This window comes from Fusarium mangiferae (genome assembly GCF_900044065.1).
Source record: "Fusarium mangiferae strain MRC7560 genome assembly, contig: FMAN_scaffold004, whole genome shotgun sequence".
In the NCBI taxonomy this organism is placed as follows: domain Eukaryota; kingdom Fungi; phylum Ascomycota; class Sordariomycetes; order Hypocreales; family Nectriaceae; genus Fusarium; species Fusarium mangiferae.
The window spans coordinates 1550257-1575568 of NW_024573924.1; the positions used below are offsets into that span (position 1 = coordinate 1550257).

General features: G+C 49.9%; 9 protein-coding genes across 9 annotated transcripts; 4 read left to right on the forward strand and 5 right to left on the reverse strand.

The window, feature by feature from the left end:
* Positions 1-113: 113 nt before the first annotated feature.
* FMAN_09073 (putative WD40 repeat protein CreC) lies at positions 114-2491 on the reverse strand (the record flags this gene model as incomplete). Its single annotated transcript, XM_041829872.1, has 8 exons — positions 114-227; positions 305-436; positions 615-900; positions 960-1345; positions 1404-1571; positions 1640-2205; positions 2265-2401; positions 2487-2491. The coding sequence occupies 8 exons, from the start codon at positions 2489-2491 to the stop codon at positions 114-116; spliced, it is 1794 nt and encodes a 597-aa protein (XP_041680592.1).
* A 1857-nt stretch (positions 2492-4348) lies between these two features.
* Positions 4349-6339, forward strand: FMAN_09074 (Mitochondrial Rho GTPase 1; the record flags this gene model as incomplete). Its single annotated transcript, XM_041829873.1, has 2 exons — positions 4349-4361; positions 4466-6339. 2 exons carry the CDS (start codon positions 4349-4351, stop codon positions 6337-6339), a joined length of 1887 nt encoding a protein of 628 aa, XP_041680593.1.
* Positions 6340-6647: 308 nt separating this feature from the next.
* FMAN_09075 (uncharacterized protein) lies at positions 6648-8081 on the reverse strand (the record flags this gene model as incomplete). The annotated part of the gene is made up of 1 exon (XM_041829874.1): positions 6648-8081. The coding sequence occupies one exon, from the start codon at positions 8079-8081 to the stop codon at positions 6648-6650; it is 1434 nt and encodes a 477-aa protein (XP_041680594.1).
* Positions 8082-8979: 898 nt separating this feature from the next.
* Positions 8980-10567, forward strand: FMAN_09076 (putative RPN7-subunit of the regulatory particle of the proteasome; the record flags this gene model as incomplete). Its single annotated transcript, XM_041829876.1, has 3 exons — positions 8980-9438; positions 9506-10311; positions 10369-10567. 3 exons carry the CDS (start codon positions 8980-8982, stop codon positions 10565-10567), a joined length of 1464 nt encoding a protein of 487 aa, XP_041680595.1.
* Positions 10568-11275: 708 nt separating this feature from the next.
* On the reverse strand, positions 11276-12768 carry FMAN_09077 (putative alanine transaminases; the record flags this gene model as incomplete). The annotated part of the gene is made up of 2 exons (XM_041829877.1): positions 11276-12327; positions 12378-12768. 2 exons carry the CDS (start codon positions 12766-12768, stop codon positions 11276-11278), a joined length of 1443 nt encoding a protein of 480 aa, XP_041680596.1.
* Positions 12769-15805: 3037 nt separating this feature from the next.
* Positions 15806-16095, forward strand: FMAN_09078 (uncharacterized protein; the record flags this gene model as incomplete). The annotated part of the gene is made up of 3 exons (XM_041829878.1): positions 15806-15818; positions 15878-15994; positions 16052-16095. 3 exons carry the CDS (start codon positions 15806-15808, stop codon positions 16093-16095), a joined length of 174 nt encoding a protein of 57 aa, XP_041680597.1.
* A 532-nt stretch (positions 16096-16627) lies between these two features.
* Positions 16628-20407, reverse strand: FMAN_09079 (uncharacterized protein; the record flags this gene model as incomplete). The annotated part of the gene is made up of 5 exons (XM_041829879.1): positions 16628-18251; positions 18307-18411; positions 18458-18686; positions 18740-19603; positions 19657-20407. The coding sequence occupies 5 exons, from the start codon at positions 20405-20407 to the stop codon at positions 16628-16630; spliced, it is 3573 nt and encodes a 1190-aa protein (XP_041680598.1).
* A 2000-nt stretch (positions 20408-22407) lies between these two features.
* FMAN_09080 (uncharacterized protein) lies at positions 22408-22916 on the forward strand (the record flags this gene model as incomplete). Its single annotated transcript, XM_041829880.1, has 2 exons — positions 22408-22588; positions 22639-22916. 2 exons carry the CDS (start codon positions 22408-22410, stop codon positions 22914-22916), a joined length of 459 nt encoding a protein of 152 aa, XP_041680599.1.
* Positions 22917-23203: 287 nt separating this feature from the next.
* Positions 23204-25159, reverse strand: FMAN_09081 (putative nucleolar protein 10; the record flags this gene model as incomplete). The annotated part of the gene is made up of 1 exon (XM_041829881.1): positions 23204-25159. The coding sequence occupies one exon, from the start codon at positions 25157-25159 to the stop codon at positions 23204-23206; it is 1956 nt and encodes a 651-aa protein (XP_041680600.1).
* Positions 25160-25312: the final 153 nt, after the last annotated feature.

A 25312-nucleotide genomic window follows, 5' to 3' on the forward strand; every position in this document is an offset into this window, starting at 1 on the left:
CGTAAGCTCCGATCCAGGTCGCAGCCATGTTCTCATATGTCCTATTTTAGGAGATTCACATGTCAGCTTGTCACTTGTGTTATGTGCATGCCAGGGGCAAGCGATGGTTGATCTCAATAGTCCAATCGAAGCTTGGCTTGGTGTTGCTTACCTGACTTGCAGCTCGTCATGATAGCGTTCTCTGTGAAATCCAGCCAACACACTGGGTGGGTATCAATTGATTTGTTCTGTTTGTCTCGCCGTTAGTTTTACGACACCTTGCAACCTGAAGCTATCACATATCAGCCCTCGCATTGAAACTTACAAGTACTGGGGGGAGCATAGGAATTCTGGCCCGCGGTTCCACAGGGTGTGCGATAGCCATTTCCTCGTCTTCAGTATCTAGGTTCGAGTTCGATCGCAACCTTGAGTTGGACGTGGTGGCCGTCTCAGCCCGCTGCAAAGCCGTATAGCGCGATGAGACAGATCCACGGTGTCGTACAGATTGCTATAATGGTCAAATACTGTTAGCGATCGAGTCGTGTAAAAGGCGTGGCGTAGAATAAAGATATCACAGTGCAATGCCGTGGAGCGTCACATCTCCCGCCATTGTAGATGTTGGTGTTAGCACATACCGCTTTGGGTCGGTGAAGCATGCCGACACTGAAGTCCCACAGGCAAAGACGCCCGTCTTCCCCCACGCTACCGAAACGATAGTTTCGCTCATCGCATCTCCAAGGGTCAAAGGCAACGGCTGATACCCAAGACTGGTGTCCCTGGCATCTAGCTACCAGAGCCGAGTCCGACAGTGACCATATTGATATCAAGTCGTCTTGTCCGCCAGTCAATACGTATTGGCCATCTGGGGACCAACAAACGCATGTTAGTCCTCCATAATAGGAATAGAACACATCGAGTAGCCTTGCAGCCCAGTCAGATAAGCTTCTCAACAAGATAAGGTGCCAGGAACTTCAACTCACTCTTCCTTCAAATAGTCAATAATTCTTAGCGTGCCGTCCTCTGACACGACAGCCAAGTGTCGGTTATCAGGCGAGAAGGAGAAGGCGTTGATTCGATGGTTGGATAACTTCCAGGCGGCAACTGGATTGACCTTTTGATTTTTGGAATGCACTGACTTGTTGATTCGAATAGAATTGTGATGAGCTCCGCCATTGCTGGCATCTAACGACTCACCACTCGTCCCATTCACGTTTCCATTAATCGCTTCCTCTTCGGGGTTGAACTGAGCGTCCTCTTTTTCCTTGTCATATACGACCAGCGACCCATCCATATGGGCAGCTAGAAATAGGTTCTCTGATCCTGGAATCCATCGAATTGCCGCAACTGGTGTTCCATTAATTGCACCCTAAGATATGGTGTCAGCGGGGTGCTTGTCGAATACTAGACCCTGAGCACTATCCTACATTTTTGTTCAGTCGTGTATATCGCTGTGAGATCGGCTCCCACCAGATAACCTCTCCAGTTGAGAAGCCCATTATAACATCCAGATGCGAGACACTCTTGGTATGGACATTAACATCGTGACATAGACAATGCGCTTTCGTGAAAAGAATCTTGGTCAAATAGTCTTGCTGCTCGTGATGTCAGTCAGGATGTCTCAGGATGTCCGAGGATTGCCTCGCTACGTAGCGACACGAACCTTTGACGACGACGACATATCAAGCCACTGAAAGGCGCGGTTGATATTTGCAAAAGCAAAGAGGCCATCATTGGATCGCTCCGTAAGTTTCTTAGACAGGCTTTCGTTGACAATAACGCGAGAGATGAAAGACGAGTTGCTCTTTGTCATGTTGTTCTTGGGCTTTCTCTTCTTGTTCACATCCTTGGTTGGCACCTGGGTAAGCAAAGCATTGCCTTCGCCAAAAGCAGGTGCAGAGCCAATGGTAATGGAGGTAGCCTGAGCATCACTTGTCGAACCGGTACGGCCCTCCTCACTCGTCTTGCCACCTTCGGCAGAGTAGCGGCCCTCGTTGGGATGCTCCTGAATGCTAGATGGTGCGCCACTCAGGGCGAGGGTGGTCGAAGAGAGTCCTCTATACAGAAAGTTTGGAGCCGGACGACTCTCAAGCGCGATGAGAGAGACTGAGGTACCGGCGCTGGCAGGCTGCGGAAGAGTCGATAGCGGGTTCGGGTTCGGGACGGTGGCTTCGGAAGGATGGGGCGGAGGTGTCGCAAGATGTAAGTCTTCTTTAAGTGTATACGTGCCTGGTGGTTTACAATACGTAAGTCGAGATACAGCGAGAGTATAGAGCGTGGTTGTCTACCTTCTCCAACCAGGAATTGCCATTCGGGACCCGTCGGATTCGATAACGTATTGTTTGTCTCTATCATGGGAACAGGGTGTATACCACCGGCGCCATAAGGCCCCATGGTGGGATATCGTGGCGGGGGAGGTAGCACACTGGAATTCCGTTGTGTCAGTTTGTGTCGGGCGTAGAGCAGCTGATGCGCAAACGCCGGCGCATGAGGGGAGGGAATGGACGTACAACATGATGGCGGTTTACAAAAAATGCTTGTATATTTCCAATGAGCTCTACAATTGACAGATCGAATGAGGTTATCGCGATGTTTAGTCGCTACTGGATGGAGGCGGAGGCGGAGGGGATTGAATGGCGAGAGGCACAGCAGTCGACGTTCGGAATTGAAAGGTGCTATACGACGTCACTGGAGAGCGAGGGAATGGCCTTGGGACAGCAACACTCGGTGAGTCCTATCTCTAGCGATCGATCGACTCGCGGGTACCGCAGTAAGTAGAAGAGGTTGACTTGTGAGGCTGGGAGGATATAGCCGAGGACTGGTTGAGATGAGAGCGGAGGATTGGGGTTGGATCAACGGACTCGGAAGCCGCAGGCGCAGCTGCAGACGATTAGGTAGTGTGGGGTAAACTGGGGAAAACGCCATCCATTGCAACGGCCAGGGTTCCAGAATTGAAGGGCTAAATGATAGGTAACGACCAACCATTGGATTGGATGTGACTTAGAAATTGGGGGCATTTAGCCATTATACAGGCTGGTCTTCTGTCGCTAGTATTTGACTGTGCGCGCTTTTCGATGAATCAACTTGAATGTCCCAAATTTCTGGATTGGAGCTAGGGGTTCTGCGTGGCGCAACGGTTGCCGTTCAGTGTCACAAAGAACAGTAACATTATTGATACCCCCCATAGGTTCCTACAAACTGTATTGGTGTTTCCAAACCTTTGATGGCACCAATATAAACGTATTCAAATGTTGGGAGTTGCCATGGCATTAGTCGCGCCACTCTATCATTCCACCGAATCCTTCGATGGGTTGAACATGGATTTGGATGTTCTGAACAAGACTTATCTTGGACGGGTCAGTAAGAAATATAACCAGTGGACCGCATCTTTGTCTAGTTAACCGCCAGTGTCAGGCTCACCCTATTACATCGAAAGAAGGGTTCTGCTCATTTCCTAGATATTCGACCAATATTACTCTGCTCGAACCGAGCACCTACCTACCTAGTAGCAAGTCGGGCGTCAAGTGACGAGATGGATGAGTTGTACAGGAACTGATAATACCCAGGCGCCCACTTACAGGCGGTATCAGCCTACCATCGTCTCCCAGGACCTAGACTGTGGGGTCGTTCATTCCCTGAAAGCTCAGGCTCGTACGGTGACGGCGGTTCATGACAACACACTCCTCGGGGAGCAAGAAAATACCAGACCTTGATATAGGGTGTCAAAATAAACTCAGTAAGATATATCTTATGTTTATATAAAGTTACCTAAGTATTTTGTCACTCAGGGCTCAAGGTCCTGGGTTTTCTTTCCTCCCCTAGACACTCACTGAAAGCGGGACGCATCTTTAATTGATCGTCCCTCAAACCACCCAATCCTTGCTCGTCGCATCACTTGTCTCTTGTTTGTCTGCCATCAAACTCCAATTTTAGGTCTGGCACTTGGGTTTTGAATTAGCTGCATATTGGCTGCTGTACCTAGTCTATTCCCTTCTCTGCATTGATCGGCTGTGCTTTGTTTGCTCTGCACCGCTCTTTCTGTCTCGTCTTGTTTCTCATATAAAACTGAGACATGGCCTGAGGTGATAGATGAGGTGATCTTCTCTGCAAGACTCTTTTCTTTCGTGGCTCTCTCCAACTTGGTTATCCCTTGAGGCTCTCGAAATAATCGCCATATCCTCCAATTTGACCAATTCATCAACTGCTGTCACCTGCGCTGTTGCCGCCGCTACGATTCATTCATTCCCCACGATCGACCTACCCAACCCACGATATCAGCAGACCACCGTCCCCGTCCCGTTCCCTCTTGGGCATGGAACCTTAATGACGACATACCAGTACTTTCACCAAAGACTCCGATAATAGCTCCATCATGGCCGCCGCCGGTACGAACATCCTCCAACTACTCCGTAACTTGGCTCCAACTCCACTGCGAGCTCTTCAATCCAACAACAACTTCTTGCTCAAATGACTAACCTTCCTTGCGCAGTGCGCATCTGCGTCTGCGGTGATGAAAGCACCGGCAAATCGAGCCTCATCGCTTCTCTCGTAAAAGATCAATTTGTCAACAACAAAATCCAGCCCGTCCTTCCTCAAATCACTATCCCTCCTAGTATTGGTACGCCCGAGAATGTCTCAACAACGATCGTCGATACCTCAGCTCGCCCGCAAGACCGAACTACTTTGCGCAAAGAGATCCGAAAGTGCAATGTCATCCTTCTCGTCTATGCCGATCATTACAGCTACGAAAGAGTAGCACTGTTCTGGATGCCATACTTCCGATCCCTCGGCGTCAACGTCCCCGTCGTATTATGTGCCAACAAATCTGATCTGGCTGGTCAAGGCACCACCCCTCAGGTAGTCGAGGAGGAATTGTTACCTGTGATGGCCGAATTTCGCGAAATCGATTCCTGCATCCGCACCAGCGCTCGAGACCATCGAAACGTAAACGAAGTCTTCTTCCTTTGTCAAAAGGCCGTAACTCATCCGATTGCCCCTCTATTCGACTACAAGGAGGGGCATCTCAAGCCTCTGTGCGTTGATGCTCTGAGGCGCATATTCTATCTTTGCGACAAAGATCAGGACGGATATCTCAATGAGCAAGAAATGAGAGACTTCCAAGCACGTTGTTTCGATAAACCTCTGACAGCGGACGATCTAGACAATATCAAACTCAGTATCTCGAAATCGTTGCCCACGTCCGAGTTAGAAAAGGGCATTGACCTGCCGGGGTTCCTACAATTAAACAAGCTTTATGCTGAGAAGGGTCGCCATGAGACTATCTGGATTATCCTTCGAAAATATCACTATACCGATAGTCTTAGTCTCGAGGATAAGTTCATTAGACCCAAGTTCGATGTTCCAGAGTACTCGTCGGCCGAGTTGAGTCCTGCCGGCTATAGATTCTTTGTGGATCTCTTCTTGCTCTTTGACAAGGACAATGACGGTGGTCTCAATGATCAAGAACTCGAGGCTCTGTTTGCCCCAGCTCCAGGCCTTCCCAGTTCGTGGACCGACTCGTCGTTCCCCTCCTCGACTGTAAGGAATGAAGCTGGGCACGTCACTTTGCAGGGCTGGCTGGCTCAGTGGAGTATGACAACATTTATCGAACCCAAGACAACTATTGAATATCTTGCGTATCTGGGGTTTGAGCCTCCGAATCCCAAAGAACCCATCACCGCGGCACTTAAGATAACCAAGCCTCGCAAGAGAAGAAGACGTCCTGGTCGGGTTGAGCGTAACGTGGTCCTCTGCTACGTTCTTGGTGCATCAGGAGCAGGCAAATCCGCTCTCCTCGACTCATTCCTCAACCGCCCGTTTGATGGTCTTTATCATCCGACCATCAAGCCACGCCGCGCTGTCAACAGTGTCGAGCTGCCCGGCGGAAAGCAAGTGTACCTCATTCTGGAAGAGCTTGGAGAGTTGGAGCCTGCAATCCTTGAGAACCCGGCCAAGTTAGATGCTTGCGATCTTATTTGCTACGCCTATGACTCGTCTGACCCCGACTCGTTCTCGCATATCGTTGATCTGCGGAGCAAATACGCGCACTTGGATGAGCTCCCTTCGATTTATACTGCTCTCAAGGCCGATAAAGACAAGACAAACCAACGCTGTGAGCTTCAGCCGGATCAGTATACTGCGTCACTCAACATGAGCCTGCCGTTACATGTGAGTGTCACCTGGGGTAGCATCAGTGAGCTTTTTGTAGGTTTTGCAGATGCCGCTACAAATCCTAGTACGGCTTTCCCCAGGAGCAATGAGGAGGGGCCTGATCGGACCAGTTTGTACATTGCATTAGGCGCCACGGCCTGCGCAGGAGTTGCCGCTTTGACGATATGGCGGCGGGCAACGAATGCTCTTTAATCAGGGTTACGGTTGAGTAGATGTTCACCGGACTTCGGCAAGTTTTGAGGAGGAATTCGTTACTTGGGAAGAGAACAGGTATTGCATAGGAAGGGGTTGAACCTCGCCATTCAGAAAGAAACATGATACCCAGCTCCATCGAAAACACATTTTTATCACATAGATATATAATCAACAAACATCGTCTTTTCTTATTTTGATCGACTTGCCCTGGTGGAAGTGGCGTCGTTTCTCCTGTATATGAGCCAAACTCCCTAACACCAAGCCCATGATACCACCCCCAATGTCTTGTGCCGATATAGAAATGATTAAACCTTGTAGAAGCAGAACCCGACGTAGAAACTAGCAGCTTCCATCTCCTCATCAGATACCAGAAGAGGGCCTCCACCACGCTCCCGTACGCCCATACGCTCGCTCAGGGGACCAAGCTCGCGGTCATCCTTCTCCGCCTCCCAGATTTCAGGAAAAGTGCGGTGAAACTGCAACTCAAGGTTGTAGTCCTCGGCGAGAGCACGAAAGGCCTCCCAGGGTACGACATACTCAGGCACCTCCTCCACAGCTTCGTCTAGAAAGAAGTTATATTTCCAGCCAAAGGCAGGTCGAAAGACACCATCATCAGGTGTTTTTCCCGGGAAGCGCACACGGTAAATCGAGTTACCCCATTCAGCGGTGGGCTCCTCCTCGCCCTCTTCCAGCTCGCCATCCTCTGGCTCCGTTTGTTGCGGTGTTGTCGAGCCATCGCCGTCCTTTTCTTCGTTTTGCTTAGCTGCACGCTTGGCAGCGGCCTCCTCGTTGAATTTGCGGACTCGTTCGCCCAGAACATCAGAATTAGGGATGCAGCCGATGAAACGTCCTCCTTTCTTGAGTGCTCCAGCGACATTGCGGAGCATGTTGCGCGCGTTCTTTTCCGACTCGAAAGCATAGTGCATAGAGAACATCATGCTGACGACGTCGAAACCTCGGCGATTCATGGGCGAAGGGTCGAAGCCGACTTGTTGGATGATGTCGAGGTTCTCAATGGAATCGCCGAAGCAATCTTTAACATGGAAACGAGCGTCGAATAAGCGCGGTGGCGGTCGTCGGTGTCCGCCTCGCCCGCCTCGCCCGCCACGGCTGCCCAGTGTACGGTAGCGGTCGCGAGCTTGCTCAATACTCACATCAGCGGGATCGAGCCCAACATAAAGCTGAATTGGCTGAGGAGCCTGCTGCCATTTGTTGAGATCGCCGCCCTTTCCACATCCCATGTCCAGTACAAGTAAGTCCTTGCCGCTGGAGCGTCCAGTTTCGCGCGAACCAGGGGTGTGGTCTTCATCGGGTGAATAACGCTGGATGATGCAGCTCTTGATCCAGTTGTTGAAAACACGAAGTCCCTTGATCTTGCTGTCCCTTGTTCTCCAGTCGCGACCACGCTCTGGCACGTTGTTGTAGTGGTGTCGCACAAGATCACTGTTGTTTCGGATCCTCTCCTGTTCGGCTTCGGCGGCTTCCTCAGCAGCGGCCTCGCGTTCTCGTTCGAGCTGGCGCTGTCGAATGGCTTCACGCTCGGCCTCTGAGATACGCGCGCGCGCACCGGGGCGCTTCAGCTTTCGAGGCTGTTCTGATGGCGAGAGGGCGCGCCGCTTTGCTGGCTGAAGTGACTTGGCGTTGTATGGTTGGGGTAGGTCATCCTGAGGTTCGTCGTTGGCAGGACGTTTGCGGTGGTTTCGCTCATCGCCGTCGTCGCGATCAGAGTCTCTGCCCATTTCTGACAGCCTCTCTCGTTCTTTCCGTGGAATATGTGTCGATTGATGTTGCAATGGTAGATGCGAAGTTGGATGTTAAAGTTGTTGAAATGAAAGGAAAAAGGAACATGATGCATGTTCTGTATCTAATCTCAGCGTTGCACTGATGTAAGGGCGCTCGGCCCCCATGCGGTCCAGTTGGATCAGCCTACCCTGCACCTGTTGGTTTTCTGCCGTTGCAACTCAATGAAACGATGACTCAAGTACTCTGTGTCTACAGAGAATGCTATTTACTTCTTACTTTTAAAGTAATCTGATGACACTTAAGTCGTACTAGGTTAAGTCAATGGGAAAATGGAAAATATATTGGCAGTGTTGTGTACTAAGATATTTGACTGCCAGACAACTACTACAGAAGCAATGCCAGATATATCATAGAAGTGAGGAATTATGAAACCCTTGACGCATTCTGCTATTCCATTGGCTACCAAGCATCAGGTGAGACTGAAGCACAACCTGAGAATTATTCACTGTGCAACTCATTCTTTACCAATTCCTTCGCTCGCTGGCGTGAGCTTGGTAAAAGTTGAGCTAAATGCTCGGGGTACGTACCAGTCCATCAGTGCGTGTCCCGCTGGAGCCTTGCAGCACAAAGCCGCCTAGAAGACCCCCACTGTCGCCTCGCCATCCAATGGATCCAATTGTCATTGGATTGCTGTATCTGCTCAACACCAAGCTCTACCGACCTATCTCTGAGCTTCTCTCGTCATCCATCCGCCAAACCACAACATCAACATCAACAACAACAACGCTCAACAGCGAATAACGCCATTGTCTTCGATTTCTCCGGGCAACTACCGATATCGCACTCTGCGCTTAAAACAATCACAAACTCTCGACGACAGCGACCGCCTCCATCATGGGTTCCGACCCCCAGTACGCGAAGTGGCCATTGCTGCCTCTGTCGCAGCACGTTTTCACCCTCACAAACGGTTATGCCACTAAAAATGCGCAACAAGCTTCTGTAAAGGCTCTCCAAGATGCTATCGCACAGGACAAGATGGCTCCTTTCTACCGATATCTTGCCCACCCACTTGATGGTGTCCTCAACACTCTTGGGGAGGGCGGCTCTTCTGCTCCCGGGCGACCTCTCAGCAGAAAGTCCAGTCTTGTTGGAATGATTGCTACTAAGCCTGCCGCTACCATCGTCAGTCTTCCCTGGGACGAGGGCCTCTACAACCAGCTGAAGGAAGATAATGATCGGGAACTGCAAGAGTTCCAGAAAGAGGAGGAAGATGCTGTTGAGCAAGCTGGCGACACCGAGGTCATGGCTGCTCAGGGGAAGCGAGCTGAGTTCTGGGCTCGTGTGGGAGATAAGGTATGTTCTCACACAGAAACTCAGGCCCCAGCAGCATAATTGACTTCGCCTGCTAACACCCACCAAGGACAAGGCCATTGCCGCCTACGAGAGCCTCTCCGAAAAGACGGGAATCCTCGGTACCAAGATCGACGTCGTCCTCGCCATAATACGCATGGGTCTCTTCTATGGCGACAAGCCTCTTGTCAAGAAGCACGTCGAACGTGCGAAGACACTTGTCGAATCAGGCGGTGACTGGGACCGCCGCAACCGTCTCAAGGCCTACGAGGGTCTGCACCTACTCACACTTCGCTCCTACAACCTCGCTGCGCCTTTACTGCTCGACTCTCTCTCCACGTTCACCAGTTACGAACTCTGCACCTATTCCAACCTCGTTGTTTACTCCGTTCTGGCTGGTTCAGTGTCTCTCAAGCGAGTCGATTTCAAGTCAAAGGTTGTAGACGCACCTGAAATCAAGGCTATCCTGGGTGACGGCGAGGACAAGCTTCTTGCTCTCAGTGGTGCTCTCAGTGCTGGCCCTGGTGCCGATGACACTACCGGTGCGAAGGCTCCTAAGACGGCCACCGCTGCTGTCAACCTGACCACGTTGGGTACCAGCACGGAGCAACCTGAAGCCGAGATGGCCATTGACTTTAGCCCCCTAGCACTGCTCGTTAGCAGTCTGTACAACGGAAACTACAAGACCTTCTTCAAGTCTCTCGCCGAGGTCGAGGAGCAGTTCCTAAACCAGGACCGCTATCTTCATGAGCACAAGAACTGGTTTATTCGGGAGATGCGACTTCGCGCCTATCAGCAGCTTCTCCAAAGCTACAGAGTTGTTGGCCTGGAGAGCATGGCCAATGATTTCGGAGTCACTGTTGACTTCCTCGATCGGTATGTCACACGTTACGCAATGTCATGAATGGCACAACCTGACTGATTCTCTACTAGTGACCTCGCCCGCTTCATCGCTGCTGGGCGCATCCCCTGCACCATCGATCGCGTGACAGGCAAGGGTGTGATCGAGACAAACCGCCCCGATGACAAGAACAAGCAGTATCAGGATGTTGTGCGACAGGGCGATCAGCTCATCACAAAACTACAAAAGTACGGCCAGGCTGTGCGACTGAGGGGTAGTGAGAGGGCATAAATGAGGCGATTTATAGATGAGGAAGCTGGTGCTTGACTTTGTCATGCCGTAGTGGGGGAACAAAGCGAAGAGACAGAGAATAAGCCCATGCCTTTACCTATTTCCTTGACTGTACAGCATGATATGATATGATATGTTATGGAGTAGACAAGCCATTTGCGGTATTAGTCTAGATTGGCTGGGTTCCGGTGAGGAGAGCCAGAAAAATGGGCTGATCTGATATCACCCCCCTTCCACACCGAGGTGACAACTGCACTGCGGAGTTAGCTGCATGTGTTTGAATGATATGATGTTAAGCATACAGCTGAAGAATCGATCTACCCCAGTCTTCTCCTCTGGTACCTGCGTATGCAAGCAAGGGTCAGAATCGAAAGATCAACAGCACACGTCTACCCCGGATTTTTCTATCATGTTCCGGTAGGCTCACAGTCTTTGTTGATTTGAGGTGGGACACGCCATATTGACATATAACAAAAATGCTAAATTGGTGAACTTCTGTCTATCCAATACCTATCAAGGCGCTAAACTATGCAAAACTATTTCCTGTTTGATAATCCTAAATTTCTATCTCTTTTTCCTTCGCGCGCCACATCGTCGCCCCGTGCCGAACCCTCGGCCCCGGACCGCCGGACCGCCGAACCCCTGGGGCCCCGCTCCAAGTCCGGCTTCGACTCACAATGACAATGCTGCACAACTGCGACTGATGCTTCATCGGTACTTCTCGAGGAACTCCTTGTGGAACTTGACGATGCTGCCAACCCACTCGGTGCCAGGCGCAAGGAAGGTTGTTCTGAAATGCAGGGTACCCTCTTTCTGGCCAAAGCCTGAGCCGGGAACGACACAGATACCAGTAGCCTCGAGGAGACGCATGCAGTAGAACTCATCTGGGCTTCGACCCTCTGCCTTGGCAGCCTCGGCGGCCTTCTCGGGCAGGTTGATGGTGGGGAAGAGGTACATGGAACCCTGGGGCTCGGCGCACTCAACTCCCTCCATCTGAGAGAAAGCCTTGTGGAGGGCGGTAGCACGCTCTTGAAGACCGGTGAATATGCCATCGTACTCCTTCTTGTAAAGCTCGTGTGAGGGCTCGCCCGGCTTGGGAGGGTTGACCATCAACTCAACGATGCACTGACCAATAACAGGGGCGCAGAGCATGATGGAAATGAACTTGTAGATGTTGGCCTCGACCTCGGCATCGAAGTTGACAAGCTCGAAGTAACCTCCTCGGTGACCACACTCGCCAACCATGCCCTTGGAGACACTGTGAAGAGAGGCGAGCTCGAGGCCGTCAAACTTGCCAGGGTTCTCCTTCTCAAGAGTGCGGAGGACAGCCTTGAAACTGTGGAACTTGCCAACAAAGACATTTGTCTGGTAGACCTCGTCGGCCATAACAACTAGGTTCTCCTTGTTGGCGAACTCAAGGACAGCACGAATGTCCTCCTCGGGAAGAGAGGCACCGGTAGGGTTACCAGGGTTGATAATGACGATGCATCGAACGTCAATGCCGTCAGCCTTGGCCTTTTCGTATGAGGCACGGATGGTGTCGACGTCGGTACCCCAGTTCTTATGCTCGTCCAGGAGGTAAGGGACAGCGGTGGCGTCCAAGAGGGAGAGAGTAGCAGTGTAGAGAGGGTACTGAGGAATTGGAATAAGGATGCCGGTCTTAGGGGAGGCGCAGATGACATTGAGAAGGGTGTTGACACCGGAGGAGGCGCCGGCGGACAGGTAGATGTGATCGGGATCTGCAGGGAAGCCATCGCGACCTGAGACAAGTCAGTAACACAGCAGAAACAGAAGCGACGGCAAAACCCACGCTCAATAAACTGGGCGATGCTATCGCGGATCGCAGGAACACCGGTGCTAGCACTGTAGGCACCAACGGAGCCGATCTTGCTCAGGAGGAACTTGGCGCGCTCGATGACATCGGCCTGGTAGCCAAAGTGCTTGGTGAGAGCCTCCTCGTTCTGGAGAAGTACAGGGTTCTCGAGAAGACTGGCGACCTGGCGGAAGAAGGTGATGGGCTTCTGGTCGAGCTGCTGAGGGTTGCCAATGTTTGCAGAAATAACCTGTTTGAAGGGGAGATCGCCGGTATCGCCCTTTGCGATCTTGGCTCGGTATTCCTCGGACTTGACAGCAAGCTCACCACGAACGGCGTACTTGGCAGCGACGACTCGCTGGTTGATGTTCTCCGAAGTCAATCTCATTTTGGCAGGATAAGTAGAGAAGAATGAGGTAGAGGAAGAGGAAGTCGAGGTATAAGGATAAAGGTGACGATGGTAGTGGGGAGTAGGAGTAGTAGTAGTAGTAGTAGTCGTAGAAGCAGAACTTTTTGGCGGGGTGAGTAAGGGTCGCGGGGTAGATGTGGCAGTAATAGATTTACTCCAAGTGCAAGCACGGGGGCCAATCTTATAATCTGTGTAGATACCAAAAAAAAGTCGAACGAGTTAGCAATTGAATCATGCAATGTTTGTAAAGCAAATCAAGCAAATTGTCAGTGCTTTTACAGGCCTGAGTTTTGCGTCAAGGGGAGAGAGAGCAAGGTGAGAAGTGAGATGAGGTGAGGTAGGTATCAGGCAAGGATGAGATAGATACCTGGTAAGAGAAAAGAAGAGGAAGAGGAGGAAGAGGAGGAGAGAGAGGAGCATACAATGAGAGACTATTAAACCAGAACAACACTATTGTCTGTGTAAGAGGGTATCTTGAACAAGGTAAAGATCAGAGAAGGAAGAAACTCGACTGAGTCAGGAAGAGGGGATAGAGCCTGATACAAATAGACCAGGCAGACGAGACGAGAAAAAGACTCGGCTCAGAAGCAATGTCTAGGTAATAGAAATCCCCTTGTAGACAAAAGCACTGTTGGCATAGCATAGCATAGCATAGCAAAGTAGAGAAAAGAAAATACCAAAAACCCTTCACTCAGGTAACTAATCCACTCTCACCCACTCACACACTCACACACGCACATCTCCATCGCCCATCGTAACCTTGGGCCGTAGCGCAATCCACGTCTGGGGGCGGATGGAGACCCGGAGTGGATGTGTTGCAGATTGTGCTGCTGTAGACAAATAAACACCTCAAGTAAGATCAAATCAAATCATGGGGGTCCTCAAAATCAGCGCATTTTGCTTGTGATTGCATGACTTGAGCGCATTGTCCATGACGAGGTTGACAAAATTGAATGAATGGATGAATGGCTTCAACCCAATCCGATCAACGGACGACATCCGGGGGCGCTTTGGGGGAGAGCGTGGAGAGAGCGTGGGTGATACTGATGGATGACCTGGAGACAAGCAAGGGTGCTCCAAATTGGACATTGGGGTTCATTCTAAGCCCGGAGCCGGGACCCCGGAAGCCTGAGTACAGACGCAACTGGCGCCCGATTTTGGCTGCTGCACATGACCATGACTGAAATTCATGATACCCTCTCTCTCCCGGTCTCCGGGCACTTTGTCCGAAGCTATCGGAAGACTCCGAATACCTGTTGATAACAAAAGAAAAGGATACACACGGCAGCAGAACAGGTACTCGATGGCCCGAGACCAGCCGGACTCTATCTCGGATAAAACACCGCTCTTCGGCACTCGCTCTCACATCAAAAGAGAGAGAGAGAGAGAAAAAAAAGAGGCGGCTGAAAAAGGACATGATAAAACGTAATAGGTTGAAATAGACAAAACTTGGATAACAAGGTGCAGGGGTAACGACAGTTAAGAGACCCAACCGAACGTGGTGACACTTCTTGCGCCATATCTCTCGGCTGCCTTGCTTTGCCTTGACTCCTAGATCATCTTCCAAGAGCATCTCGCTCCGGTTTCACTGAGACCGGACCGGCCCTGCAGACTAGGGCGCAGATGTATATAAAGCAAAAACACGCAAATGGACGAGACTATCAAGAAAAACCCAGAGAAATCTTCCATAGAAGTTCCCAGAAAAACGTACCTGAAGTAGCTGTAGCGGGGCGCAAGGTGCTCGCACATCGAGGTTGGCTGCTAGCCCCGAGGTCAAGGAGCCCGGTCAACGAAGACTTTAAAGGCGGTTGGCATCGCAGCGTCTGGCCGAAGCGGACCGATGCCACGGGACTTCGACGGGCTAGCATTAGATCTCGACGCCAGGAAATAATAGGTACACTATCCTGTGCTATCCTGTCTCTGTGCTGGCCAGAAGCTGTGGAGGCGTGCGTGGAGCTTTGATGCGGAACGATACAAGGGTCCTAGCCTCTGAGACGGTAGTTGAAAGAACTGCCGTTCAAAATATAAGTACATACGTACGTGCAAGAGAGAGAAGAGAAAATAGAATGCCCAAGACCTACAAGGTTGGAGAGCCAGAGACTGACTGTGAAGCGAAAGTTACTCTGTTGTCTGGCCAGATAAGCTACTCACTCACCACTAACCTTTTGAGCTAGTTGGGAGATCATATAATAAGATCCCGTCGAATCGCTATCACCTCGTCGCTGTTTGGTCTCGCTTATTCCCGTGGCGGGTAAACTGTGACTGGGAGCTCTAGGGCGCAGATTGATCTGGGAGTCACCACAGATCCGATGCCGCACTGCTGATTGTTGACGAGAAATAGAGTGAACAGAACAGAGCGAGATAATGTGTTCGAATCAAAGAGGGGCAATGTCCTTGTTGGGGTTGTAGGAGCCAAGATTGAGATGGTCACGTTTGTGTGATCAAACGCACACTACCTAACTACCTTGGTAGATAATCTCTGTGCAACATTCACCTCTGAGATTAGAGGCTCAGTACGAATGAGTACGTTCTGGCTTTTTATACCGCTTGTTGAGGTTGTCTCTCAAAGAATTTGCCCGATATCGTGGTTAGTGACATTGTGTGCAAGGGTTTAAATAGTCGAGACCACCGGTCTCGGATCAAGTATAGTAATCTTCTCAGAACCAATGGATCCTTTCCCCAAATGTCTTGCTTGTATAGGTAGTGGCCATGTCACGATAACTACCGGTACCTAATAAGCTTGTGTGAGAAGAAAGCTAATACGATAATGCCAGATAAGGCGCAATACCTTAAACACACAACTTCTCATTGGTCAGCCATGTTTTTGACTCAAGCTCTCTCTCGGTGAACAGTACAGCGCTCCTCCTGCTCACCGAGAAGATTAGTGGGGTTAAGCGACCATCACGGCGCTACGTTTTGCCGACAGCCGCCCAATGTCGCCAGTATCCGTAAATTCTCTACTATCACGGCGACTGACGTACAGCAAGATCAAGCCATCTGATCCACGTCAATCAAAATGGCAAAGAAGGGTAGGCACATCCCCCCAAGACGACCCAATCTGGCTGTTGCTGACTCTATTCTCTTACAGCCAAGGCTCGCCTGGTGCATGCGCGCCTTGTCTCCATGGCCATGACTGGCTTCTTCTATACCTTCAAGCGTCCCAGAACCGCACCCATGATGAGCATGTTAAAATACGATCCCATCGGTACGGCCTGACATATTGGAAATACCTGGAGCCATCTGCTAATTCTGTCAATGGCAGTCCGTAAGAAGGTGCTGTTCCTCGAAACCAAAAAGAGGAAGTGAAAGCCGCCCGACCTCGCTCCATCATACCTTGTTCGATTTAAGAACCCAATAACCGAGTTTCTTGCGTGAGCTAGAATTGGCTCTTTGACTGCAAGCCATCACGTACGCGCCATGTAACACTACACTAAAGAGCATCACTGGAGTTTTGGGCATCAGGATCCTCCCTCTTCGAAATGCGACTATACATGTACAACATAGACCACAACATTGTCCTTATGGATATGGCTGCTTTCGTATGCCACTGAATTTAACGACCAGACTTTCATGATCCTGTGCCTGCCTCGTACGTGAGCTCTGCCTAGGTATTTGGGTACAAATGATGAGGTGCAAGTCTTTATTCTATCCACCATTCACGCATTATCTTCTTCAAAGCACCAAATACCCACCATGATTGTCCCACAAAGTTAAATTCTAGTTATCTATGCCCCCTGATAATTAATAGATCTAGTAATTAGAGAAACCTCGAGTTCCCCAGGCCCACAATATTACTACATCATGGCGATTACCTGCAGTCTTTTCGTTTGTAAGTATATTAGTTCGACTGCTTCGAGTACGTCTTTCGGATCACATGGCGTGTTCGAAGCAACAAAGGCCTGTCTGAGCTCTCGGGTTGCGAGTCGGCTGGCGCTTCCTCCGACTTGACTCGTTTGTTAGGAGCGGCGATATCGTCTTCCTCGCCCACAAGGGAGATACTGTGCTTCTTCACGATCCCACCGTCGTCCTCGCCATTTGGCAGAATTTCTTTGGCAAAATCCTCCATAGTAGGGAAGTCCCACTTTGGACGTGCAGGCTTTGACTGGATCAAACCCGACCGAATCTGTTCAACCATCTCGGGGTTGCTACAGTCTATAGTCGAATTGACTTTAGCCATAACAGGCCTGTTGTATTGGCTGTGATTTGCAGGTGGTCTGATAGTTTCGGTTTCCTGAGTCGAGGCCGTCGAAAGTCGTAGGATAGATCGTGGGGCAGAGCCTTCTCGGCGCCTCGCTTGCTCTTGTATTACCGAGGGCGCTGGCGCTGGTGAAGACGCTTCCAATGCCGGGCTGGCTACGACGACTTTACGACGGTATCTTTCTCCCTGGTAATGTAAATCAAGAGTAGTAAGGTCACTTAGACTGGCCGAACCCTTCGTGTCAGTACTCTTCTCTTGGCCACACGAGTTAGACTCTTCCGAACCGTGCTCATTGAAGTAAGCGGACTGGGTTCCAGTCTCGCCCCGCGAGCCGACAGGTTGCGCCAATTTCTCATTAACCCAGTGGCGCTCCTTGCTCAGGTAAAAAGCGGTAGACTGCATTACCTGATTAAGATCAACCATCTTGTTGAATGTGGTGTTCAAATTTTCCACCCTGGGAACCTGCTCTGTCATTCCTTCTAGCTGATTCTTCAGAACATCGATTGCGTTGAGATCTTGGAGTTGTCTCTGGAATAGTTCTGCATTTACACCGGAGTCACACTCCAGAGCAGCAAGCTGTTGTTGTAGATCGTGGGTTTTCTTTCGTTCTTCAGCCAAGGTCTCGCGCAACAACTGAGATTCTGGACCACTCGATGACATCCCTTCGAGTTGAATCTTGACTTGTTGAAGATGAGCCTCTACTGCTGCCTGCATAGTTTCAGACTTGGAAATATCTTTCTCCGAAGCAACCCTTTCCTCCTCAAGCTTCGTCGTGAGTGTAGTTTTGATCTCACAGATAGTTGCTTGCAAGTATTCCTTGGCCTGCTCGTCGCTCTCGAGCATGGAGGTTTTCATGAGATCGAGCTTCTTAGACCATTCTTGAGAGACCTGGTGTAGAGTTTCCTCCAGATCCCCGATCTTTGATTCACGGTCTTGAAGCTGTTTGGTTAACTTGTTGTCAAGATGAGTCTGAAACCCTTCTTGCCAAACCGAATGATCAGTAGCAAGTCTGGCCAAACTTTTATTTGTTTCGTCGCAAGTCTTCTGGGTAGCGAGAGTTTTGGCAGAAATATCGCCTAGATGCTCAACAACAGCCTGGTGTGTTTTCTCATGCCACTGCTGACCTTTCGATTGAGTCTCCTGCTGATCGGCTATGTTGTTATGCAACTTCTCGAAGTGCTCCTGGATGATGTCCTGAAGAGACCCGGCTGACTCTTTTGCATCGCTTTGAGACGAGGTTATCTTCTGTATCTCAGACAACAAACTGGAAGCTTGATTAGTGCGAGAGGAAAATGAAGCAAGAGATAAGAATCACATACCGGGAGACAATGTTTGTTTCTAACCTATCCGCCATCATCTTGACCTCTTCATTCGTCATTTGGCCATCACTGCGCGACTCCAAATGGCTGTTCATCAGCTCGAGTCTACACGTTGGTTAGAAAGATTCCCCCAGGAGACATGTTGACTTACTTCTCCAAAAGGGTGTTTGTTAGTCTTCCCTGTTTCTCACTCCACTCATTGTACTTCTCGTTACCTTCTCTTAGTGAGGACATGTCAGAGCGGAACGTTTTCACCTCATCCAGCAAGCTTGATTCCGTTTTTAGACGGTTCTGGAGTTCAGTGGATGCTTCCCTTTCTCGATTTATTTCCTTCTCCTGATTTTTAAGCCTCAGTTGCAGCTCGGAAATTGTGTGGTTTTCTAAGAAACACAGTCAGTCTCTGGTTGTGACACAACATAATCGGTGATCTTACGTTTCTGTGCTTCTTGTTCAGACTCAGATCGATACTTTTCAATGCAAGATTTGAGTTCTTCACGCTTCCTGTGACTGTCCTCCAATGCTAGCTCAACTGCTTTGGCCTCTTTCTCGCGCCTGTCCCTCTCCTTTTGCAGCTCATCGTTCGCTTCTTTGTGAAGATTACGAGCCCTTGAAAAGAGATCCTGCTGTTCTTTAATAGCTTCATTAAGCTTTGACCGGTGTTTGCGATACTTTTCATGAGTGGCTGCCTCGAGATCCCGAGATTTGATCAAGTCGGAGCGAAGAGATTCAATCTCACCCTGCAATCTTCGAGTTTCCTTTTCCGCCAGTGATCCTTCTTCTTGTAACTTGCCAAGGCGACACTTCGAATCTCCAATCGCGGAATCCTTTTCCGCTATGAGTTGCACAGACTTGTCCAAAGCCTTCTGTGTGTGCTGCAATTTATCCTCAAGAAGTGTAATCTCCTGAAGGGCCTCCTGACGCTCAGCTTCGGCGATCTGTATGCACTCGTTCCAGTATTCAGCCACGTTCTGCATTGCAATCTTCTTTCGGTCAGGCTCAAATGTTGGTCGAGGGTAGACTCTCTGTTTAGCAGAGCGTTTTCTTGATATATTGCTACTCCTGGAAGCCGGGCGATCCTTATTTCTGTCGGACACTCTATAGTATTTAGCTGCCGATGGGGGCTGAATCGGCCAGTGACCACGGGATACGCGATTTCGAGACTTTGTAGTGGTCACGGGAGTTCGGGGAACAGGTGCCTCCAGGTCACCACAATTACTGGAAGAGGGCGCTTGATACGAGGCTCGGTCAACACGCGTAATATGTGGAAGGGGAAGTTTTAGATCTTCAAGTTGGCGCCCTAGATTTGAGCTTTAGCGGGAAGGGCCATTGGCTTCGTGATTTGTAACTTACCATGGCCTTTGATGTGAGGGAGAGAAATATTTGCCTGTTTTCCCAGCCGTTGAGAAATTTGAGCTTTGGTAGCCTCTTTACCGAAGCGAGAAGCATCAAAGATGGATCCAGTTTCTGTTGGAGGTGGTGCGTTTATATCAGAAGCTTCCGATGTATTTTCATGAGGGAGCCCAGAGCTATTGATACAGATGACTGATGCTTCACCAGGGCTGTCTCGTGTAGAAGGTTTCTCCAATGGAATTATGGTGTGACTTGAAGAATTATCCGACCGACCAGTGAGGTTTTCTTCATTAACATGAGAGGAAATCTCGGAGACAACTTTGCACCCCGTTAGACCAAGCTCAGGGAGATCTAAAGGTATCGCAGGCCTATGGATATGGACAGGAGCGTGTAGCGGACTGAGTGGGGAGTGTTCAGCAGGAATGTTTTTTGGTCTAGGGAAGAACTGGGAAGTATCAACTGCTTGAGGCTGCTCAGGTTTAGGTCTCTCCGAGAACTGTCCAGGGCGAGGAGGTTTCTTTTCGGCAAAGCAGAAACCTTCGGCCATTGTTGACGTCGAAACCTCCTCTCTTGGCACCGAGAACCTCCTGAGATGAAGCTGATTCAAAAGCGTATCAGGGGCTGTCTGGGAATCCGGGATGACCGATCCGAGGCTATCGAAATCTCTTTCATCTTCAATAGGTACAAAAGAGATCTGGCTGCTGCCTCGACTGAATGATGCTCTGGGTCTCGGGTCTGGGGAGGCGGTCATCTGCGCCTGAGTAGCTGGTAGGCCAGCCAGACCTCACGTTTTACAAAGAAAGAAGACCTATATTACGAGATTTAAAAAGGGTATCGTCGACTGTGAGGAGAGGGGTGATGTGAATAAGTTGAAAATGACAACGTGAGTTGACAAAGAAGAGAATAAATTCCCCGAACCTTCCAGTAGGCTTGCTTGTACCCTCCTTCTCGTCTCAGTCGTCCCTCCATCATAAATGCTAGAAGGTGTTTGTGATGCGGCTTCCAGTTGAGGTTCCGCAAAATGTTTTCGGGAAGTTTCACCTGCCTAGATTGTATAGGTAGGTACAGTGATCCACTGTTCATTCTAACCCATGGTGCCTGCCGTGGGCACACTTTGAGCGGAAGCACGCACATCTCAAAGAGCTCGGAGCAGGAGGGACTTTGAGAATGATGCCTTGAAGAGGCAATACCCAGTTACTACCTAAGGTACCTAGTAGACAGTACCTACCTTAAACTGTTACTGGCCGCGTTCCTTCTTCTGGCCTTTAAGGTATAGGAATCCAACTGCCGTACGAATTATTAAGATTCTACCTTAGGTACCTATACTTTGGGGGCTTTAGTGAGTTGGTAATTGGCAGCAAGGTAGGTATGTTTATATTCGAAACAACGTGCATGATGAAGGGTGAAAGAATATCTAGGTAAACTGATAACCCCCCAGGAAAGCTGTTCCTCCAGTTACCGCCTGCTATCACTTGTGGCCTTCTAGTGTAACTAACCTCCTTGAACTGTATAAGTCAAGCTTATTATATGCCTTCATTTGTAAGAGGATATTCGAGAGAGATTAAGTGATGTGCTTCTTTCTTAACTGCTGTCAACTTGCACCTCGACTAAACTACAAGTCGCATTTGGAGATGTTTTAGGCAATTTGTGAATGTGACTATTTTGGTGGTGCTTTAGACTGACTTAAAGAAGCTAGGGTCATATACGATCTTCGGCTATCATACAAGCATCTAACATATACGAAATCGCAAGAAGGGAACTGTAAAGGAGGCCTCGTTTTTGTATCACACAGCATGGTTGTATCACCCTGAGCAGGGTCATGAATACATTTCAACTGCTAAAGGCGCTTATACCAGATCTAAGATGATGTAACATCGCATCGCCAAGTTTTTCGCTTAGAAGTATCATCTAGAACGGCGGTTATCTGAAGTTCAACGTCTTCTCTTCCTGCCAAAATCAATCTCAAACGCTGTCAAAACCATGACAACGGCTGCAGGTCAACTTACACGATAAGCATATAAAGAACCAACAACGACCCCTGGCGCTTCGGTTCAGAAATGGACGCCAACAATGCATGGGCCACCGTTAGTTGATCATTGTCAACCGCCGTTATCACCGGCCCAACATCACATAGTGAAACAAATATCCAACACCCACATGCACTACGACTTAATCCCAAACTAAGGCTTTGCAGAACCAATCCGGCGGCTCATCACTGTGAAAAATATGAATATTTCCCTTGCGCACAATAACGGCCCTGCATTAATCACCCTTTGGCGCGTGACGAAGTACAGGCATGGAGGTTGATAAAGCCCAGATCTCAAGTCTTATTGGCTGGACCCCTGTTTGAGGCTTCGCCGCTCAGCGCTTCGAGCTGGATTGTCGCCAATCACAGATGTGCGTGCTACTATATCGCGGTTCCTGCTGCTGTGCTCGAGTCTCGGCCCCGTGATGGAAATCCAATGATGATTCGTCTCGAATACTCGGGACTTGAGAGCCAAGCCGGTATCAAGGATGCCAGGGTCTGAGTACTACGCTTGTGGAGGATGAGGAACCAAAGACTTGGGGATGTATATACAAGTGGCTGCCCTCACCAAAGAGGCGGTATTCTTGAGAATTCCTAACCCTTCTTTCTTAATTACACGGTATTTTACTTTTTTTTTTTGCCATAATCCATAGGTTCTGTGAACCTTCCTGTGCAGCTTCTCGAGCAGCCATATCCTTACACCAGTTTACACAAACTCAAAGACAATGACTTCGACAAGTAACCCTTTCCCACTTGCGTCGGAGAGCTATGATGATAGTGCTCCAAGTGCCGACTCTGGCACTGAGGTGGGTGCTGCTGGTGACAGCTCAGGCAACTCCGTTTCCATCTCTCAAGGCGGCATGATTGCTATCATCGTTGTAGTTGTTGTCGTCAGTTTGATCGGCAGTATGTATCTCTCCCCCATTGATCGTTTACATGCACTGACTTTGTTATAGTCTCCACAGCCGCTCTCTTCTTCATAGCAAAGAGGCGTGAATGGACAATGAGAGAGACAATCAGAAAGTCCGCCCGTAAGGTTGTTACAGCTCTCACACCGCGGAGAACAGAGTTCCCTTCATCAGTCAAAGACGGGCCTGTTCCATCTCATCGTAACCGTACACGGATTGCTGATGATGATGTCCCTCCGACTCCGAGAATCCGACCTGAGGATCTTGAAAAGGGTCTAGCTCAAGCCAAGGCAAAGCGTAAGGAGAAGAAGTGGTTAAAGAAGTGAGGAGCAGCAGCAACAGCAACAGCAACAGCAACAGCAGAGGGAGATCCTCACTGTAGTGTGCGACTGGCAGTCACGGTGGCAGGAGTGGTCATAGAAGTTGTCAGCCACGTATTTGATGGTTGTGGTCTCAAATTGGTGTTTCCAACGGACAGGATCCGGGTATCATCCATGTATAAATAGTAACCTTCCACGCATGGGCTGTCTCATCTTTACTCCACGAACTGAGCATTAACGCCTTTGCTATTTTGATAATGAAATCCAAGCGCCTGTTTTGTCTTTCTCATTTCTTAGATCCGTCTAAATGTGTTGCCACTGGCGCTGCGTCGAGCAGCTCCTGTTCGTTTGTCCCGGGGTTCAGCAGGTAGCTCCTCCTCTCTCTTCTTTTGCTTTCTCCTTGACTCTGGAATGAAGGACACTTGGCGCTCGCCAACAACCTCTCCTCGGGCCTGGTGAGTGCGCCCCGACTTCTGCTGTCTCGAGCCAAGCGCCGTGTCCTTGACAGCCCGTCCCTGGTTGGTGGTTAAAGACACACGCATGACGACGTCTTCGTCCTTGGTCTTTCGCCTTGTTGCTGGGACTTTCTTCTCCATATCTTCATCACCGGACACATCATCGTCAGAGTCCTTGCCCTGATATCGGGCTGGGGCCTTCGAATCGACCTGCTGTCCCACCGCAGTGCTTGGGTTGAGAGCACGGAACTCTCCAGTAGTCTCGTCCACCTGGAAGGCTTCATCCTCGAACATCTTGCTGAAACGGGAATCACCAAGAACACCGACATTGGTGTCAACCTCATCTCTGTTCTCCTGCTTCTTGAGAATCTTATCCACCATCTTCTGGTTGACCTTGACCTTCTTAGTGCCTCTGATTCTACTTGCGCGTTCCTTCTCGACCTTATCCTTGATACGCTTCGTCCTCTCCTCTTCCCAGACGTATGGGTTGGCAATCAATCTAGCCTGCTCGTACAGCTTGGAGGCCACAAAGTATCCGTGCATGTAAGGTCGAAGTAGGCTGGTCTTTCCAACCAGGTGGGACAAGCTCAGCTGCTTCAGTTCGGGCAGTGTCAAGAACTTGTAGTTGTCGTATGTTTCGGTGTGCACCTCTTCCGCCATTTCTTCGACCATGTTGTCCAAGAATGAGCACCATTTAGGAGCGGGACCTAGTTGGGGAACGAAGAACGCATGTTGCTGCTTGCCTTCGTTGGCTGTCATGATCATACCGGTATTCTTGCACCATGCAACGTCGTTGATGTCCACGATAGGCTCTACTGACGTCCAAGGATCTCCTGTCTCCTCATCCCATAGCTTGATGATGCGTTTATCCGCTGACAGAATCTTCTTTTCTTGTGATGCCGTTGTCATATGCATGAGCTTATGCACAGGGAAACCGTATCCTTGATCCTTCTTCATGAGGGGCACGGGTCGTCGCAGATCGAAAATCTGCATCATGCCACTCGAAGCACCCGTAACGATAGAAAGGCCTGAAGGGCTGAAGTCCAGTGCTGTAACTTCGCCTTCGTGGCCTCCTAGCAAGGCGACCCTGGACTTGGATCGGGGGTCCCAAAACTCAACTGTTCCTATCGAAGTCCCAAAAGCGAGCAAGTTGTGAGTATTCTCAGCGATAGCAGCCGTGTTGACGCTACCAACCCCAATACCTCCTTGTAAACCGCCCCCAGTAAGTTCATCGTCGCCACCAACATCGACCTGATATGACTTCATGAAGCGTCCTAGCTCAAGGTTGAGGCGGAACACCTCGCCCTTACCATCGCTATCCAAGCCCACCGATGGCACAAGAGCCTCGGTAGATTGCCGGTCGTAGACAAGAGCTCGCCCATATCTGGGAAGACGGACTTCGTAATGGCAGCCCATGGGAGTGTGAAATTCGAGGCGGCGATCGGTTTGAAGGTGAAGGGATTTGGAGTAATCGGTTGACAGGAGCTCAAATGAGTGGTTGAGGGAGTTGGTATGACGAGCGAAAGACAGCGACAGCTGAGGTAGGTTATGAACATGAATCTGGGGCTTGTATGTGCCTGTACTCATGATCCAGTCGCCATCCTCACTGACCCGGATACAGTTACTAGCCTCTTCGAACTCGAAATCCTGCAGAAGCTCGACACGATTCTGGTATTCGGCATCGTCCTTCAAACTTCGCTTTCTGCGTCGCGCAAGCCAGTCGGGTAGAGGTCGGGCACTAGATGCGCCCGAAATTGTATATACGGGAACAGTTCCCGGGTTTGAAAGCTTCATGATGGCGGTGTTACAGCAAAACCGCACTGACGAAACTTGGTTGTCGTGTTGAGAGGAATAATGCAAGTTTTGCGATTAACCAGGTGATGCGCCTTGGACTTGGAAAAAAATCAAGGTCAAGAAAAACGACGCCCCACTATCTTCGGTGTGGTC